The 21,109-nt window shown below is 37.9% G+C and overlaps 1 protein-coding gene across 2 annotated transcripts; it reads right to left on the reverse strand.

Moving 5' to 3' along the window:
- Nucleotides 1-302: 302 nt before the first annotated feature.
- Nucleotides 303-10,882, reverse strand: LOC126493256 (C-type lectin domain family 7 member A). Of its 2 annotated transcripts, XM_050130211.1 has the most exons (6): nucleotides 10,657-10,882; nucleotides 8,611-8,709; nucleotides 7,523-7,657; nucleotides 6,153-6,304; nucleotides 3,491-3,609; nucleotides 303-1,390 (listed from the first exon to the last, which is right to left on the reverse strand). In XM_050130211.1, the coding sequence occupies exons 1-6, from the start codon at nucleotides 10,757-10,759 to the stop codon at nucleotides 1,264-1,266; spliced, it is 735 nt and encodes a 244-aa protein (XP_049986168.1). In that variant the 5' UTR covers nucleotides 10,760-10,882; the 3' UTR covers nucleotides 303-1,263. The 2 variants fall into 2 exon arrangements, with proteins under 2 accessions (XP_049986168.1, XP_049986169.1); XM_050130212.1 differs by lacking the exon at nucleotides 7,523-7,657 and having other exon boundaries at nucleotides 10,657-10,881.
- Nucleotides 10,883-21,109: the final 10,227 nt, after the last annotated feature.

The raw sequence follows: 21,109 nt of genomic DNA on the forward strand, positions 1-21,109 counted from the left end.
ACATTCCAATCATCCTTTTGAAAGGAAATGACTAAAGAATCAGTTGTTAACTGCAAAGTAGTATGTCATGAAAAAGACAAAACATGTTCTGTGCTTCAAGACACTAATCTTGATTGCATGCTTTTTAAATACCCACTATCAGACACAATTTATCTTTCAAAATATAATATTTAAGGAGAATGCTTCCTGTAAGTGCAGCCCCTCTATGATATCACGTTGCACCAGGTTCTGCTATCAGAGATATGGTGGGCAGTCTCTCTGGGGTTATCGAGTCAAGGGAGAAGTCAGAGTCTGTTTTTGGGTGATAATCATTTAATCATAATAAAGTGGATGAAAATAACAGCTCTATTTATAGTGAAGATTTTCTTCCCTCATTTCTTTATCAATTTAGAAGTACATTTTACCTTATACCCATGTCTGATGTACTGATAAACATTGAGAAAATCACACAAACACAGTGTACACTCCAGTAACAATTTTGATTAATGTGTGTGTGTATACATGTAGGTATATGTTTATAGCCTACTAGTTCATTTAGTGTTACAGGTTTGTACATGTGTTTAGTGTTGACTTCTTGGGGTTCAGTATCTCATCAGGAAGCTTGTTTCTGGAAAGAGCTCTTCCCCTGTTTTCTGCACCATTAATCACCTCTAGTTCTTTTATGTGGAAGATAGGACCTTGTGAAATTTCTAAGTCAATGTTGGCATATCAACTAAAGTTATCATCACACAGGTCTTGTTTAACAGATCATATTGTTGATATTTCATGACTATAACTTCCATGTCCTGTCTAGAAAACACTAGCAGTAGGCATCCTTGTCCCCTGGCTGTTACAGTCTTCAGCTCCTCCTCCACTGCAATCCTTGACAGATATAGGGGCTTTGTTGTGATTGTTCCATTTGGGTCTAGGAACCTCATGTTCACTGATTATCTGTATTTCTTAGCTGCCTCACTCCATGACTTGTGGCGTACTAACTGGAAGATAATACTATTCTCTTTATGTAGCTGGCAAGTACAGAAGCCTCAGCTTCTTCACCCAAGTTCTCAGCTGAAGGCAAAATTTACCAAGATCTCATAGTATTTCATTATTCACTCTGATTTTCAATATTTGTCTCTCTTGTTCTGTTGTGGTTATTGATGTTGGTAGTGCTGGTCATGGTGGTGGTGGTGGTGAAAGTGTGTGTGTATGTGTGTGTGTGTGTGTGTGTGTGTGCCATCCTTACATTCTCACATTCTTATCTCTTCTTCATCTCCATTCTTACATTTATAGTTGCTTCTCACAGATACTGAATGTGGAAATATTACAGATTTGGTTGAAGACCTCTGACCCATGAATCCATACACAGTTGTGCAGTAAGCTTTCCTTGGAAGCTGTATCTCTGACTTGAAACCTGTTAAAAGAAAATATAATGACGCAGTTAAAACAATCAGAGACCCAGAAAAACCTTTAATGGAGTCAGAAAGTTTAAGGACATCGCTAAAAACACTTCTGAGGCATCTAAATTCTTAGAAAGGGAATCTCTAATTTAGGTTGTGTTTATCTTCAAATGGTAATTGACTTGTCTCTATAATTAAGGTAAGAAAATGATTTTTACCCTAAGGAATGCTACTCTTAATAGGTGCTTAAAATAAAGAGCCGTGCCAATTAGTCACACTCAAGGAACACCATTGGGCCGTAATGCAAAAGTCACCACCTGATGCCTTTTCCCTTTGCTGGCTGCTTCTTCCAGACCCTGGGGTTGGTAGACTGAGAAATTTTGCTCTGCAAACGATGGAGGCTAAGATCCACCACCTTGACTCAGGCCTCAGGGAGAATTTTAATCAGGATTGTCTGAAAAAAATCCCTGACATTCAGGTAGTTTTGGAGCACAGATTAAGTCACTGCCATGCTGGAATCTAAGAAGTAGTAACATTTTAAAATGTTAAGCCCATTTTGTGAATTTGCAGAGAATCATCTAATTCCATGCTTATAGTTGGAAAACAAATCAAGATGAATAAAGACTTCAGACGAGGAAGAAGCATGTTCTGTGGATTGTTCATGAATCTCTTTGGCTTGAATCAGTATAAGTGAGGTAGCTAAGCACTGTTGATGTGACACCTGGGGTGGAGAGTGGGCTTTACATTCTCACCATTACCTACAGGAAGCAAATTAAATGCTACTTTGTGAAATTCAGATTGATACAGAAAACCCTAAGGGGTTCAACATGCAATGTTAACAAACACTTTTCAAACACAGTTAGGTATTTAAGAAAAAAACCCAACATGAATGAACACAGGAGAAAAATAAAATGCACACAGAGTTAGCAGGTACAGATCTTAAAATAACTGTGCTAAGTGGATTCTTGGAGGGAATAATTAGTACTGAGATTATTCTAAGCAAAATAAGAGTTACTAATTAGTGACAGGAATTGAGTTGCAAAAGAACCGAGCTAAATTATAGACGACAAAATTTAAAATAAATCACGTGTCAAATAGCAACAGGTAAACTGGAAATAAACACAAAGGTCAAAACAAAATTCAATATCATAAGAAGAAATGAAAAAAAGATGGGGGAGGGAGGGAGAAAGAGAGAGAGGGGGGAAGGAAGAAAGGAAGAGAAAGGCGTGATAGCTAATAGGAAGATACAACAATTTTAAGTCTACATATGCCTATTAATATGGCTTCAAAATGTCAAGTGAAGTTCTCAAAGAAATATAGGAGGACCCATGTGGGTATTCCCAATACAAATCTCTGCATTGGAAGAGGGAATTGTCAACACGTGAAGTATGCTCTCTGATCACAAAGGAACTAAGTATGGAGTCTAAAGGACAAGTAAGAATGTTAGAAGCACAGGTATAATTGTAAATTGAAGACTTTATTTCTAAGTAACTCATTGATCAAAGAACAATTTACAGTGGAAATCAGAAAGCATTTTGAATCGAATGACCACAACAATGAAAGACTGGAGATAATGAACATCCAATATAAGAAGTTAGAGAGAGAATTCAGTTAGGTACAAAGAAATTAGATGCAAGGTGATAAAAAAATATGAGGACTGACATTAATCAAAGAAGTGATAAAAAATAAAGAAAAGGGAGTATCAGTAAATCAAAATATCTTTTAAAATTAAATTGAATTGAATTAAGAGAGTTACTCTTTCTATCCTCAATTTTGGATAAAGAAAGCGGCACTCAAAGAAGTATGGAGAATTGTCTAATGTCACATGTCCGGAGAGTAGGTTAGTCTTTACCTCAGAGTGAGGTCTGACCTCAAAGCCCATGCATGTTCTTAATCAAGGGTGCAGTGAACAGCAGCACTTCTCCTCACCTGGACCTGAATCAACAGCATCAGGTGGCCATTCTCTACATCCTTCCTCCACCTTTTTCTTTCCATTCCCAGCTACCTTTCTCCCTCCCCCTCCACCATAACTTGTCCTTTTTCTCATGTATGACCAGAGGAGCAGGTTCTTAATTGCATGGCAGACTTCCAAGTATGCCTACACAGAAACTTACGAGTTGGGAATGAATGGTGAGCCATCCTCCCAGAACCAAGGTCCTTCAGTCTGGTTACGGGAAAGGCCAATCCAAAATGAATTAATACGGTTAGAAGATGTTTGGCTTTCAATGAACTCCTGTAGTAAAACAAAAATACATACACACACATCAGGAGGAACCCAAGACAATGCTATAGGCATTTAGAGACAAATGATTCCCTTTAAAAGGGGATGTAATGTAAGATGACAACCGAGAGAGGATTGTCAATCTTTGTATATCGTTGACTGTCCAGAGAGATTTACTTCCTCATTTTAAAGCCATTGTCAATCTTCCCATCAAGAGTAAATTCATAATATACATAAAGAATGTGGGCTAAGGAATTGTTCAGTGGGAAAGAGTGTTTGCTGAAAACACACAAGGACATGGGTTTAAGTTCTCAATATTCATGTTAAAAACCAGATGTATTCATACATGCCTTAGCCCTTGTACTATTGGGGGTGAGGACAGGAGAATCCTGAGGCTAGCTGTTGAAGGAACAGTACCTGCTTCCCCATCACCCAGATCCCGCATGGCTAGCTTTACCCAAAATAACTACACAGAAACTATTCTTTTAAACACTGCTTGGCCCATTAGTTCCAGCCTCTTATTGGCTAATTCTCACATCTTGATTAACCCATTTCTAATAATCTGTGTAGTACCACGAAGTGGTGGGTTACCAGAAAGATTCTAACCTGCATCCATCTCGGAGAGGAAAGCTATGGTGTCTGCCTCACTTCCCTTCTTCCCAGCATTCTGTTCTCTCTTCCCTGCTTACCTATGTTCTAACCTATCAGGCCAAGCAGTTTTTTTTTTATTAATTAACCAATGAAAGTAACACATAGATAGAAGATCCACCTACATCAAGCTGATTGTGAGCCCAGCTCTGTAGGTTCAGTACACACATGCACACATATATACACACAACACACATATGTGCACACACATACACATATGACACACATACACATACATCACACACATGTGCACATGCATATAAGTTCTTTTCTAAACCAATGGGGAAAAAACAGGCTTATTATATCAATATTCCACCCCATTCAACAAACATCACAACATCGAATGAGGTCCAGCTCCCTGGAAGTTTCATGAGAAATAGGCAATTAGTTTTTGTGCAAGTTGCAAATATAAATTCATACTGGCTTTGCCAAAAAACACAGTGCTGGGAGTAAGACCCACAGCCTGTAAATTGCCATGTAAGCACTCTACCACAGATCGCATCCCCAGCACTGCACTGCATGTTTTATGAATAAATAATACAGGTTTCATTGAAGGCTTGAATTGGTCACAGAGATGAGATGATTCTCTGCCAATTACAGATTTGTATTAGAGGCCACATGGATTTCTACTATGATTCTCTTCCTTGGCTACATTCCTGCTTTTGTTAGCTTTAGCAAGAACTGAAGCTATTGGGTATAGCATTATAGACTGATAAAAATGGAGTGGTGAAGATAGAGTGTACAGAGGGACCATGTTGTGGGATGCTTTCCATTGTTCCCTTCTCACAGATATTCTGAATCAAAGTCTTCTGTATGGTAAATATGCTTCTGCAACATGCATAGTACACCCTCCTGTTTCTACAACACAAATGTAAATCATCCCATTTCTATCTACAACATGCATTGTACATCCTCTTGATTTTACAACATGTATGGTATGTTTTCCTGTTTCTACAACATGTGTGGTTTGTCTCCTGTTTCTACAACATGCATGATAAGTCCTCCTATTTCTACAACATGCATGGTAAGTCTTCCTGTTTCTACAACATACATGATAAGTCCTTCTCTTTCTACACAATTTCTTGTTAACAGGACAACCTCTCAGCTCTCAGGTTATTTGTTATTACTACATGATGTTTAACTATTAACAACTCTTGTTTCTCTTTTCAACTATGTATAGGAGTATTAGTTTTTAAACCTCTATATCACTTAGAAGGAATCTGAAGTTAATATTGGCTACACAGTGAGTTCCAAGTCTGTCTGGGCTAAGATGGAAACATGTCTCAGAAAAAAAAAAGAAGAAGAAGAAAAAAAACCCACCTCTTTGCCTTTCTTAGTATTTTGCAAAGAACAAACAATTCATAAATGTATATAAATATATATTATCATTGTTGATTTCTTTCTTGATAATTAAAATGACAAGTGGACAATTTTTCACCTGTACTTCAACTTTGAAAATTGAAGTGTGATTATACAAAAGTTAAGAACTCATACTACTATATTCAAGCAATTGTAAAATTTATTATAAATTTTTTTTTAATATTTTTACATTTACTTGTTTAGTGCATTGTGTTGTTTGGCATGCCATAATACTCAATTGGAGGTCAGAGGGCAATTTGTAGATGTCATTTCTTCCCTTCCATTATATACATGCTGGGGATCAAAATCAGGTCAAGTTTGGTGGCAACTGCTACCTTCCAAGACCTGAAATTGTTTATTTTAAAGTAAAATTTGATCCCTTTTCAAATTAATTAATTAAAATTAAAATAATGTATTATGTACTTTCCATGCCTACTGCATAATTGTGTGATTACATAGAACAATGATATTAATACTGATCATCCAAGAATCTCTCTTGCTCTGCTGAACATAGATCGCAGGTAGTTATAGTAGAAGTTTATGCTTACAAATTCTTTTGAGTTGTCTATCTTCAGTAGATGAGCACCTAACTGGGAGCAATGTCTCTTACTTCCAGTCCAGGAATTTTGTGACATCTTAAATAGATAACAGCTCTTCTCGTGTATGACCCAGTTAGGGGGGCAAGGCCCAGGAAAATGTCCTGGAAAGAAAAGATTATTATATCATGAAGTCTACTATGTACCAACTAATTCTTTTAGTGCATTTTCACCAATACCTAATGATGAGCTTTCATCAACATATACATAATTAACACATATCTAATTTTTGACTCAAACTAGACAGTAGTTTTACAAAATTTATGAAAATCCCTTTGTTGATTAAAAAATCAAAATTAAGGGCTGAAGAGTTGGTTCAATGGTTAACAGTACTAACTGCTCTTCCAGACAACCTGAGTTTAATTCCTAGCACTCGCATTTACAATTCTAATTCCAGGAGATCTGACATAGTCTTCTGACCTCTGAGGGTACCAGGCTTTCAAGAAGTACACAGACATACATGCAAGCAAAACACACATACACATAACAAAATTTTCATCTAAAATCAATTGGGTAATTACTGTGCTTAAGTTGACAACTAAACTTATCTCTACCATTACTTCAAATCTCATCCGAGACTCCTTTTCTCTACTGCTCCTCCCTAAAGCCAATATATTCAAAATCAATTGCTGTACACAGCAGATCCAGTTCACCCAATTCATGTTATGGAGAGGCATAAATGTAATTATTTATATTTTGAAGACTCTTTTATGTTTCATTAGCTAAAAATGGTGGGTAGGTAAGTCCAGAGATGGAATACTCAAGGGAAAATATTGTCGATCAATTATGATCCAATCAGAAACACAGGCAGAGTACAGAAAAATTGCTAGAAAAATCAATTCAAAGATATGATTGAATGCGTTTAACCAGAGTTTTCAGTGATGTATGCATCAGGTCCATTTCTTCTGCATATTCTTATTAGTGTTCACATTCTTGTCTTCAGTGTCCCTTCCTCACTTTTCCCCTGATGTTCTTTTTCCCTTATGTCTATCTTATTATAACAATATCATGTAAAAATATCAGTTCCCTACAGGTACTGAACCTCTTCCTTTGCATAAAATTATATTGTATTCAGTAGGTTTCAACACACAGCCAGAGACAAAAACAGTTACTAATCCTTTTGGCAAGAGCTGTGGACTTGTGATATCAGGCATCTGACATGATATGTGTTATGCTAAGGAACAGCATTTGTTCAGCTTGTTTGCTTCGAATAAACTGTTATTGAGTGTAAACATCTTCCCCACCCCCATGCCTCAGCACCAGGAAATGAACCTGAACCTCTGGAATCCAGGATTCCATTGCTCCATTAGTCCAGGCCTTGCCTGTAGTCTGGGATGCCTTGGAGGGAACCACCTTCTCATCTAAAGATGATTTTGTGGGTTTGTGGTTCTCCTTATTTCTTGACGGGAAGATTTCTTTCTCCTCTGGATTTCTCCCTGAATTGAATCTCCAAAATGCTTCATATTTCACGAACAATAATGGTAACAGAAAAAAGAAAGTCACTCTGCTGTGTTTGAAAACTGAAATTCCAGCAGTAAAATTTTATGAAAGCTCATAGGGGATATCTATGATTAAGGATAAATCAATGTTACTGATATGTTTCTGATAAAAGATGAGTCTGATGATTGATCAAATATATAGAAAGAAATTAGTAACCTCTATGCAGAAGGTAGCAAGAAGGAAATGACATAGATCTAACTGGAATTATAAAAGATTTGAAATAATAATAATTCAATGATAATAACACTCCTTTTTCTTTCTACTATTAATTAAAAAGGGAAGCTCTTTGAGAATTACCCAGCATGTAATACATAGCATTTTGTATTTAATAATCATTTGACTAATTATGAGTGATGAAAACTCTTGGAAGGTATTGTACAACTGTATTGACACAGGATTCATGAGATATAGAAACCTAAAGAGATCTATTCATCCTTCACAAAATAACTGTTTAGTTCTTTTTTAAGTGACTCAGGCAATACTTGGTAGAGTCAAGAATTTTTTAGTAAAGATCATTTGTAAGATAATCTCCATATATCACAAGGCTCACAACATTATACATAACCCTTTATTATAACTATATCCTAAGGAAGATCACAGCATATTGTGTTTCTTTCTCCAGCTCTGCAAGTTCCCCTCCATTAACTTACTCTTTAAATTTCTCTTTTAAAAAATTAAGCTATTCATATGGAATAGTAGAGCAATATAGCTAAGAGCATATGTTTTATTAAGCAGATTGTCTACATTTCTGCTCATGATACCACCACTAATTCATAACAATGGAATAGTCAGTCTTCCAGTGTCTCCAGTCCTCTATATGTGAAATGGAAATTAATAGCAGGAATTCAACGGGAATAATAAACAGATTAATTGTCTGTGACTGTCATTAATCTCCCTCACCCATACTCACCTAGGACACCCAGGACTGAAGCAACCACGAGTGCAACCAAGCACAGGATTCCCAAAGCTACCACAATAAGCCGCCAAGGAGGAGATGAAGCCTGGCTTCCTAAAAGGCAGAGAGATGAGAAAGAAAATAAGTAAAGTCCGTGGAGCCCTTTAATTGCTCAGCACACTGAAATTGGGACAGTGATAAAGGAATCATCAGCCAATATAGTCTAGTCTCTTGAGAGTCTAATCTTGTATTATGAATTTCCATTGTCCCCCAGCTTCAGGATATCACTTTCTTCAATTGCTTCAGCTGTGTTATCATCCTTTAGCATCCCTTATATTTTATACTGTTTTCTGTTTTCATTTTAAGATCTATCTCCTGCTAATGGGACATTTTCATCTAGCATATGTTTTCCTTCACTGATATACCAGCAGCTAGTTTTTAAAAATTCAAATTAATCTCTTCCCATAAAAGTATATAAGTTGTGGGATTTAAAACTCCATGACTATGCCTTGCTATCTGTATAGTCCTCAATCACAGTTTCACATGTTGCTCTGTAGATCTGGACATTATTCATTCCCTGAAATCCTACTTGTTCGTTGAGTGAACAGCTTTCTATAGGAGAAACAGAACCAATTATTAAGGGTAGCTTTCCTTTTTCATTTATTTGGTGCACCATTTGGACAAATTATTTTCTCCATCCCCTTCTTTTTATTTTTTTATTTCCATTTGTGAAATTGGATCAATAACAACTTAAAATACTATTTTTGGGAGTAAGTTATGTAAAAATGCACAGAAATACCCTTTTCAGCATGCACAGAAACAACCTTTTCAGCAATTGCGAGCACTTCATAGTTTGCACTGCACAAGCACATAAGCCTTGCCTCTTTCGTTACCCAATTTTTTTCTACCATCTTCTAAGCAAATTGCACAAGAAAGGAATTGTGTAAGTGGTTATAAGAAGAAAATAATTGCATAATGTGAGCACCCAAAAGCAGAAGAAAGCAAATTGTGATGTCAGAATCTGTGAGTCACTTCTTCCTTAATGACAACAGTGAACTGATTTTGTATTACACTTACCACACCAACAGCAGTAGCTAAAGTCCACAGAGATGACCAATAGGAGACCCAGAAAAAGAGTAAAGTACCCACCCTGTGAGGAGATAGATGCTTTAGCTTCCTTATATCTTGTACTGTTCCCATTTTAAGATCTGTCCTCCTGCTAATGAAACATTTTCATCTAGCATAAGATTTTCATCACTGATAAACAGTTTTAAAAACAACTAGTTTTTAAAAATTCAAATCAGTTTCTTCCCATAAAAGTATATCAAATTTGTGATTTAAAACTCTGTGACTCCTGGCTACTCTTTGGATTTAACCAAAGATGTATTCATTTTTTATTTGCCATGCAATCCCCTACAATTTCATCCCCCACCCCTTTGGCACTATATATTGTAAAACTGCACAGGTTCATTTACAATATTTTGAGTTTCTTGTTTCCCTTACAATTTATTATGAGACAAGCAACTCACTAAAATTTCTTTGTCTTTGTTTATCACTCATGTTACCAGCCCCACTTCCCATTGATGGAGCCTCTGTGACTAAAGAATAGAATAGTCAGCCGGGCGGTGGTGGCGCACGCCTTTAATCCCAGCACTTGGGAGGCAGAGGCCAGCGGGTCTCTGTGAGTTTGAGACCAGCCTGGTCTACAAGAACTAGTTCCAGGACAGGCTCCAAAACCACAGAGAACCCTGTCTTGAAAAACCAAAAAAAAAAAAAAAAAAAAAGAATAGAATAGTTCTTTTACCTGTCAAAAATCAAAAGCAATCTATGGGCATTGTTGAGTAGTTTCTAGAAAAAGCAGTTTGATGATCATGCAAAGGATCTTCTAATGACTTCCATCAGTCTTAAAAACTACATATCAGTGTGTAAGTGTGTGTGTGCGTGCACGTGCGTGTGTGTATCTGTGTCTGTATCAGGAAGGCATTCAAATCAAGAGTCTCTCCACATCTCCACTTCTGCTGATAAGAATGAAAGTTCTATACGCAGAAAGAAAATAAATACCTTTCTCTGATCCTTCAGGTCTTTTGTGGATGCCTCGAGTCCTGAAGTCTAATTGAGTATATCCATCTTCATCTAGATTCTCTGGATGAGAGTGATATTTCATTGCTTCGTAGGGCTTCAGTAGGCAGAGCACTTGAATGTTCTTTCCAATTTAATAACTTCCCAGGATGAGGATCTCTTAACCAAACCTTGAAACAGCTCTTTGCTGAGGTTTATAGAATTCAGCATAAGTAGTCTAGCCAGTGCCCAAAGCAGGAAATGAAAACCACGTTGGAGTAATTTCCCATTTTTCGCCTCTAGATCCTGTTTTTGAGGCTGTAAATTCTAAAGAAAGCTGATACATACTATGACTGATACATAGATTGATATCTTAAAGTGTTTAACTACGCTCCCCATCGAGTTGACATGATTAATTGGTATGGCCTATGTAAACTGTTAAGAAATTTGGTTTCTTGAGTTCATCATTGGTTTGTTAGAATTCTGCTTACATGCACACATTTATGGATGTGTGCACACACCTTTGGATGTGTGCATTCCTTAAATATATATACATACATACATACATACATACATACATATAAAATACTTAATAACTGGAGGAACCAGCAACACTTGCAGAGGGTTATCCACAAAACTCATTGCCTAATGGAGGAAACCATAAGCAAGTATCAAAAGGACATTATTCCAGCAACAGACAACAAATGATTCTCTCTGAGGCTTGTTATGGATTAAAAATATATAGGAGAAAATATTTATTCATAATTACTCTGCCTTTTTGCTATTCCGCACATGTGCTTCCTCATTTCATCTCAGACCTCTGAGAATTCTATGTAAGCATGTGTGTTAGTTCTACTCTTCTCGAATGAGAAGAAAAAGACATGGATACTCAGGCAATGGGAATTATAAAACTAGAACAAGGAACTGGATACAAAGTCTCCTCTGTCTTTAAGGTTTGCCATTGCTTTCTGTGGCACTGCCCTTGCTCTTCTGGATTCTTATAATGCAAGACATAGTTTATGATAGTTTCAGACAATCTAAGTCTGAAACCTAAGACTACATGTCTGGAATTTTTTCTCTTTCTCTCTTTCAATTCACAGGTTAATGCAAAGTGATCAAATTGGTTCAATTTGGAAATAGTTTGATCTCCATCGTTTGATTAATGCCATAGGTAAACAAGCAGGACATCAAAGTAATGAGAATAGATTAATTGAAGAATTACTATTTGCAATGGAGAAGAAGGTCTAATATGAATTGAAGTCAGAGTTCACAAAACAAAATCTGAAGCCATTTCAAAGCTGCAGGCTGCTAAAGAGAAGTTGTGGGGTGAAGGCCAAAGTGAGTCTTCACGAGGGCTTGTCCATGGCACTTGTTAAACTCAGGAACTTCTCATCTTTATGACATGAGGCTGTGGCACACCTTGAAACAATGCATGCACCTCCAACTCCCAGAGACTAGGTGGAAGAGCAATTCATTCTATTCATACTGCATTCTTTGTGAAGCAGTGTGATGAGATGTAGAACATTGTACCCCAAGAGAAGGCCTGTTGACATCTGAGAAACAATACAAAGAGGAAGATCACCCCTGATCACAGGCCATAAGATATTCATGTGAGAGAGAGGGAGGAGGAGATCCTCTTTCAGTGTCTAGATGGAAGGAACATCCTCATTTTCCAAGAAACACAGAAAAGAGAATGTAAGCCACTAGCCCCTGCCAAGTTCCCTTCAGTTTAATTAATTAAACTCAGAGGGTGCTGTGGAGCATTAATTTAATATGTATTATTGCTGCACAAGTTCTAATTGATCTTAAGAATAAAAATCCAGAGACAGATACTGGGGTCAATGCTGAAAGATCAGAGAGACAGAGGGACAAATCACAGTCAACTCTTACCTTTGCTAACTCCTCAGCTGAAAAGAGGCAGACATCCTGTCTCCTACCTGCTTATCTTCATCTCTTTGCCCATCCATATCACTTCCTGTCCGTCTGTACAGACCTCCAAACCTCCATGGTTAACTACTGGGTAGCTCTGCCCTCTAATCTTCAGGCAAGCTTTATTTGTTAGAGTACAAACAAGACCACAACGGTATTACATTTGTTTATGCTGTGGAATTTTTCTTTGAAGAGGCAAAGGTGTGCTGCATTCTTTCATGTTGCATTTGTTTAACTCTGTAAAGCTGTGTTTTTTTTCCCTGCTTAAAACACCTAATTGGTCTAATAAAGAGCTGAATGGTCAATAGATAGGCAGAAGAAAGGATAGGCAGGGCTTCCAGGCAAAGAGAATAAACAGGGGGAAAAAATCCAGGCTTGAGAGAAGAAGAAGGAGAGTAATTAGGAGTGGGAAAAGGAGAAGAGGAGGATGCCAGGGGCCAGCCACACAACCAAACACATATTAAGGAAAAAAGATATATAGATTTTTTTTTAAAAAAAAAAAAAAGGTTAAGAAGTCCAGAGGCAAAACATGGTTAAAGAAAAATGGGATAATTTAAGTTAGAAAGGCTGGCTATAAAAAGCCAAGCTAAGGCCAGATATTCATAAGTAAGAATAAGTCATGTATTTATTTTGGAGATGAGTGGCAGGCCTTCAAAGAGGAAAAAAAAAGCCTACAAGTGGATGTAAATGGAGACTGCTCATTTGTTTCCCGATTGCCTAAACCTGAATAATCACACAGAAAGGATATTAATTACAATACTGTTCGCCAATAGTTTAGGCATATTCCTAGCTAGCTCTTACATCTTAAATTAAGCCATTTCTATTAATCTATGTATTACCACGAGGCTATGGCCTACCAATCAGGTTCCAGAATCTCTCTCATTTGGCAGCTACATAGCATCTCCTTGACTCTGCCTACTGTCTCTCTCTCCGTCTCTATCTCTGTTCTGATTTTCCACCTGGCTTTAATCTGCTAAATCATTGTCTTAAACAGCTTTATTCATCAATCAATAAAAGCAACACATATGCAATAAGACAGACATCCCACATCAGGTGGGTTGTACATGAGAAAAAAGCATGAAAACAGGAGAGGGTTGTTGAGAAAATGGGCTCCTATGGAGGATAGTGGGGTATGATAAGCTTATGAGGCATGAAAATAACTACATTTTATCATATAAATACATGAAAGTGTCAAACAACAAAAAAATTAAAAACTGCCTCTAAGAATTAAAAATCTTACTCATGTTAGTCACAGTAATATTTCCTAAGAAATTAAGAATTTTTTATTCATTATAGGTTTTCAATGAATACATGTTGATTAAATGTATAAACATATTTATACATTTATATGTCTATAAATATCAAAAAAAGATACTTTAAAATACCAGTAACAGTTACTATTCTTCAGTTGATAATTCTCTTTTTCCTCATTTTTAGGTTGGCATACAAAACAGTGGACTTTATGAAATCTCCATACATAGGTGTCCGTTGTCGGGGTTTCTGTCCTGCCCAGTTCCTGCAATCGTTAAGTCCCAAAGAAATCACACAGAGGTCTACATTAACTATAAACTGATTGGCCCATTATCTCAGGCTCTTATTAACTCTTACAACTTATATCAGCCATTATTCTTATCTATGTTAGCTATGTGGCTCAGTACCTTATTCAGCGGGGCAGTTACATCTTGCTTTTTCTGTGGTTGGGTCCGGATTCCAGAGCAATGGGCTTCCTTCTTCCCAGAATTCTGTTCTCATTGACTCACCTCTACTTCCTGTCTGCTTGTCCCGCTAGTGGTGAATCAGCGTTTATTTAAAATATAATTGATAGAAGACAGACCATGGTCCTACACCAGGTGTCATTATACTTTAGTCTCCCTTATTACTTTTCCTACTTCACTCTGTAGAATCTGCCACTAACTTGGGCTTGGCGTCAGATGCTTGTAACCTAAGCACCTGAGAGACTGAGGTGAGAGGATTGTAATTTCAAGGCCAGCCTGGGCTACACATTGAAAGACACTTTTAAAAAATCATCTATCAATACCAGATATAAAAATAAATGATAATGCTTCAAAAGCAATAACATATAATCTCCTCTGTTGTCACTTAAACTCCATAGTCTGGTCCAGTTGATGGCATTGTATGGTTCAGTCTATGACCCTGAAATGGAAGAGCATTCTGTCTTTCCATGTATTCTTAGTTCAATGTCCAGCACAGTGTCTGGAGCCAGACAGGAAAACAATCATCCTGCTCGTAGAAGTCATTATGCTGAACTCTCGCTTACAATTCCAGCTTCTGTCCCATTTTACAGCTGGGTGTCTCTAAACTGCCTGGCGAAGGTAGGTGGGATTGCAGAAAGAATAGCAAATACTAGAAAGCATTTTATTTATGTAATTTTTGTTTTACTTTTGTATTCTTAATGATAATATGTATGTAATTCATTTAATTTTAACTTTTGTCTTACATTTAATGAAAGTCATAACTGTGTCACTGTTTTTGAATATGGTGTGATGTTTGGGTATCCATGGACATGGATTTTTCCTGCATATTTATTTTTGTGATTTGGCTGAACTGTACTGTGTCCTTCATCCTTCTGCTCACGGTGCACCCCTCCAACCCACTGCAATCACTTTTAATATATCATTGGCAGTCCATTGATCAGGCAGATGTTTGGTTTTCACTTCCTGTGCTCTTAATTTCATAGTTAAGCAGGATGTAATGCCAGATAGCCCTCAGGAAGTCTCTAGACTGTCCTACTTGAGTCAACAGCAGCACTCCGGGCGCCATTTGCCCTTTATGTGGGGATTTCAAATACACAGTTTTATTTAAAAGAAAGTAACTGAGCTTAAAATATTGGCAGAGATTCACTTGGTGTTCTTAGAGACAGGAGTGGTCATCGAATCACAGTGTAAATAAATCCCTAGTGCAGCTTCTAAATTCAGGATCCAGAGACACAGCGGGTGGTGATGTCCTTTCTCCTGCACCTGCTGTGGAGAGACTGAGTGATTTTCAAATGTTTCAGTTTCTGTGCTGGATCCCTCCTGCGAAAATGTCTATCAAGATCCTTGGACGCTGAAAAAAAGAGAAAAAACTAATGAACGAGAGTAGATTGCCTATGAAGTGTGATCTAAGCCAGGCTGGAAGGAATAAACCAAAATGTTTAGCAAAATCTCACAGCAAGTTACAACAGTTAAAGTGATGGCGCCATCTACAGCCTTGTTTTAGGAATTTCAAGCCAAAATAGAAACTAAACCTCATCAGCTGGGGGGGGGGGGGGGGGGGGGGGGAGAGTAAACTTGCAGAATTTAAGCCTGTAGAACCGGAATTGGGGTGAAAGGCTGCTGTTTCCTCTTCACAGTCATGGGTTTTAGAAGTTTTTGTTTGTTTTAAACGTATGTGGCTTTCTTTGCCATAGCTGTGTATGTCTATTTTATTACTAATTTTTAATCTCTGCTATCAATTTACAAGTTTTGATGCTGAAACATATTTGTCTATACTTGTCTTATTTATTATCAGTTCCAAAGATCTAAAGCAATTGTTGTTTCCCTGTGTTAATTGAATACAATTATATAAATGTAGTTATTTCAAATTATTTCTCTTCCTCAGCACTAGCTCTGAGAAACATGGGAACAGTCTCAGTGTATCTTTACTGCTGTCTACACTGTTCGTGTTATAGAAAGGTTCTCTTTAGAATTAATTCTCACTAAGCAATCATTTGGTGAGTGAGTGAGTGAGTGAATGACTAAATTAACTACGAATGAAAGAATTCTAATCCATATTTTTTCTCAAGGCTGATTTGAATAAAAGAAAAGCAAAATATTCAATACAATTACATTGTTATCCAAGTTACTGAAATATATAGTCAGATTTTGTTCGTTTTGCTTTTCAGGCAGGGTCTTACTATACAGCCTTGGCTGTCCTAGAACTCACTATATAAACCATGACAGATTCAAGCTCACAGTTTTCCAGCCTCTCCATCCCAAATGCTATTTCTGTTGTTGTTGAGACAGGGTCTTACACTGTAGCCCAACATTCAAGTTTTTTTTCTGTTGCTGTTAGGGTGACTTAGGGGAGGAAAGAGTTTATTTGGTTTAGAGTTTCAGGTTACTGTCCATCACTGATTTGGAGTTAAGGCAGAAAATTAGGCAGCTAGTCATATCACAGCTATAGATGGGTAGAGAGAAACAAATGCATCTTGCTGTCTGGTTGCTTACTAGCTTTTTTATGCAGTTCAGGAGCCCATGCCTAGGGAAGGTGCTGCCCACTGTGGGCTGAGACCTCCTACAAGCTGCCTTGCTAGGCCAATCTGATCTAGCAATTTCTCAGCAAAATTCTTCTTCTCAAATAAATTTTGGATCTGTCAAATTGACAGTTCAAACTAGCCAGGACACACAGACACGTAGACCAGGTTAGCCTTGAACTCATGCTGCTTCTTCCTCCTAAATATAAACATTGAGATATGTGTTCCCATATCTTGCTCTAGACAGGTATTAAAAATCACATATTAAGCATTCTGTATAGTTTCTAAAACATTATAATGATTGGTATTTTTTAAAAATAAAACTACTTAACTTTGAAATTGAAGCCAAGCGAGGTAGTGCTTTATGCGCAGTCTTAACAAACAGCTTAGCAAACTCCGGTGATTTGACACGTATGACTGTATTGAGATAGATTCCTGTTGCCAGTGTTACGGGATGTTTTATTGGGCTTAAATTATTCATAGTGCTATTGATTTGCTTATTCTGTAAATGTTAAATTATAAATGAACTGCAGGGAATGCTCATAATGAGGTTAGACAACTTAGGAAGTGCTGAGGCATGCGGCTGTTGGCTGAACCTTAACACGAACCATTAAGTTTCAATATGTTATAACCAAAGGCAGCTTAATAACGGTAGAAGCCCTGATTACTCTAAGCCCACACACAAGTCAATGGATTCCAATTGTAGGAATGCATCATTCCTACAAGCCAACCCTCACTCCACTCTCATTTTTTCCCCCGACTTGTTCCAAGAAAACAGGAACTCTGTCAGTTTTGTGGTTGATGACGCCATCTACTGCTTAATGCTTTGCCCCTCATGGGGGGAAGCTGACATGGAGGGGAGAGTTTGAGAGGATTTACAAAGTAGGTTCAGATACAAAGATAGTGCTTTTGAGAAGTGGCGATGAAATGACTCGACTGCCAAGTCTGATGATCTGAATTTGAGTCTAGAGAGGAAGAAGAGGATGGACTCCCACAGGTTGTCTTCAGACCTCCATGTGTGCCTCGGCACGTGACCAAACAGAACCAAAAATGCAGAGCAAATAAATAAATGTCAATTTTTAAAAATAATAAGTAGCCTTATATTAAAATATAGACATTAGATATACTTTATTTTTATTTATTATGGTTTGTTGAGACAGAGTCTGACTCTATAGCCCAGGCTGGCCTAGAATTCATAAGGTAGCCCAAGCTCTCTGTAAACTCACAGCAATTATTCTCCCTCAGCCTCCCAAGAATAGCTTCAAGATTAAAATGTTCAATGTATTCAACTTACTTGATAAGTTATGAAAATAAACTAGTGGTAGATCTAGGAAAGTGCATCTGTTCTGCTCATGTTAATAGCCAGAGCAATTCAGCTTTTCAGGGTGAAATCCTCTGAGGAAATTCAGTCTTTGAAGATGTGCGCGCTTGTATACCATCTGTTCCTCTATTGAGCCAAATGTCCTCTAAAGTCTAAGAAGTCCCAGCATAAGCTACAGTAAAAAATAAGAGATGCTTCCCTTTGGTTTTGTGTGTGTACACTGTGTAAGACTGTATCTTCCAGGACACAATGCTGCAATACAAAATTCCCAAATAACATTTATACATAGTGCTAAGCCCAAGTAAATATCTTTAGGTTATTTGCTCACCGTGCATAAAAGTTTCAGAATCTGCTAAAAAGAAAGAACATCTGTAGGATACCATAAAGACAAAACCAACAAAGAAATAGAGAAAGCTGAGATCTCTTGAACTCATCAAATTCTAGGCACTAAAAGCACTCCATAAACTTTAGAGATTCTCGGATAGATATGAGGTAGCAAGGGATGTTAGTCTTGTTTTTCGCCTGAAGAAGTGAAAGCATCACGATGGTCAGCAAGTTCCCTTTATAACTGAGGAAGTCAGCAGCTGAATCTGAACTCAGTCTGATATCAGAGCCAGTGCTAAGCCAGCATGCTCATTTTACTTTTTCATTAAAGAAATAAATGAGGAAACAACAACAAATTTGTACCAGCAGTCAGCAAACTTTCTCTGAAAAAGGATAAATATTTAAAAACTTGCAAGCCGCTTACACTCTACTGAGTATGTGTTTTTAGTTCCACTTTAAAAATGTAAAAGAAGAGTCTCAACCCTAGGGCATAAACAAGCCACAGAGAAAGAATTGTAGCTGAAACCCGATTTAAATAATATCAAGAACAGGAGCAAAGCCAAGAATTGGGATCAGTATTCAGTGTATGAACTGACAGAGAAAGCCAGGATTTCCTAGATCAGAGAAGCCACTTAACAAAGGAGGTTCAAGAAATGATGGGAAAGGGCCTATGAAGATTGTGGGAACAGCAGTGAGGATTTATATGGCAGCAGCAGGGCTCCAGAAGATAATTCCATCATTAGCTTTGGAATAGCAACTGCACCAGGCAGCTAAGAAATTCATCCTTCAGCCTTAGACTCTAGTTTATTTTTTTTTTCAGCTTATTTATGTTTTCAACTGGATAAATTTGTTCAGTGCTTACTCCCCAACATAAATATATATTTACCTTGTACTTTTGCCAAAAGTCAGGATGGTGCAGTGAGTACTGTGTTTGCATTCAAAACTAAAACAGACACAGTATATGGAGTAGGCATTTTCAAAACAGTGAAAAGCAAGCTAGGACAGAGAGTGAGAAAGATGGAAAAGAAACAAAGTAGGCTCTGTGATTATACAACTTAGCAGGCTTAGAATATGGCCAAGTCACCAAGAGGGCAGGACAGTAAGAGGATTCTGAGAAACTCCCTGAGCTGAGAGCTTTGGAGACACAAAGACACCAAAAATTCCCAGGCTAGTACAAAAGAAGGAAGAACACAAAGACTGGGAGATCTGTGCAGGACCACCATAGTTCATTAGTAATACAGAACAAGGTCAAGGAAGGGGAAAGAAGGGAAGAGAAAAAGGAAGATAAAGGGAAGGAGGAGAGGAGTGAGGAAAAGAGGGGGAAAACAGAGGTGTAACATGGAAGGACCTGCTTGCTGTTGTTGGGGTTTTCTGTCCCGCCTGGTACCCCCAGCTGTTTAGCCCCAAATAAAAACACACATAGGTCCTCCATAAATTATAATCTGATTGGCCCATTAGCTCTAGCCTCTCACTGGCTAACTCTCACATCTTGATTAACCCGTTTTTCTGATCTATGTTAGCCATGTGGCTCAGCACCTTTTTTCAGTGGAGCAGATCACATCCTGCTGCCTCGGTGGTCTGGGCAGGATTGGGAGGAGTCAACTTCCTCCTTCCCAGAATTCTTCTGTTCTCATTACATCATTTCTATTTCCTGTCTGGTTTTCCCACCTATATTTCCTACCTGGCCAATCAGCATTTATTTAAAATATGATTGACAGAATACAGACAATTCTCCCGTACCACAGAGGGAGTGAATAGTCTGTCAGTCTTTACAGTCACTGTAGAAATGGAAGTGCCATCATCTGGAAACCTAGGGGAATCCCTTCCCATCCTTCTTCTTGGCTTGGACTTACTTCTATCCCCTTCCCAGACTTGGTGCTCTCAGGCACCTCACTAGGGATTGCGACCATACCATGGTCTGGGTGAGCTTGAATCCAAACTGAGTTGTATAGTTCTAGCACCCTGTTACTGCTGTCTTGTTCTGTTTTTGTTTTTTACATGCTTGATTTTTTGGCTTGGGCTTATCATCCCCAAGTAAAGAAGTAATCTTAGGAGGGGTGCAATGGTAAATTATTTGTCACAAAAACTGTATCAGTGAAGGCTGGGTGGTAGCTATGGGGGTAAAGTGTTTCTATGAAAGCCTAGGGAATTGAGTTTGGATCCCCAGTAGATGTCACTGGCCTTTAACACTAGTATAGGAGGGCAGAAGCAGGAGGATCCCTGGAGCCTCCTGGACAGGCAGTCTAGATAAAACCAAAGGTCCATGTCCAATGGGAGAACCTTTCTAAAAGTAAGAAAGGGAAGTGACTGAAGATACTCACCATCAACATCAGGTCTCCATCCTTGTGCATCTGTACGGGTGAGTACCTCCTGCCCCCAACATTCACAGATACAGACACACAGACACATACAGAGAGAGAGACACACACACATTTATACACACACATACACACACAGGATGCTTATAATGAATAACAGAAAAAAATGTTTAGAAAATATACCACATGATGAAGAACTTTATCTAGAGATAAAAATGCAAAGCACAAGAAACAACTGCCAGAGTTGAGATCCCCAGCACTGTGTAAACACTGGGTGTGCTAGCATGTGCCTGTAACTGGCTGTGGCAGGATAGGGAGCAGAGATAAGGG

This window comes from Alexandromys fortis, unplaced genomic scaffold (genome assembly GCF_014885135.2).
Source record: "Alexandromys fortis isolate MF-2015 unplaced genomic scaffold, M_Fortis_MF-2015_v1.1 scaffold_307, whole genome shotgun sequence".
NCBI classification, from domain to species: domain Eukaryota; kingdom Metazoa; phylum Chordata; class Mammalia; order Rodentia; family Cricetidae; genus Alexandromys; species Alexandromys fortis.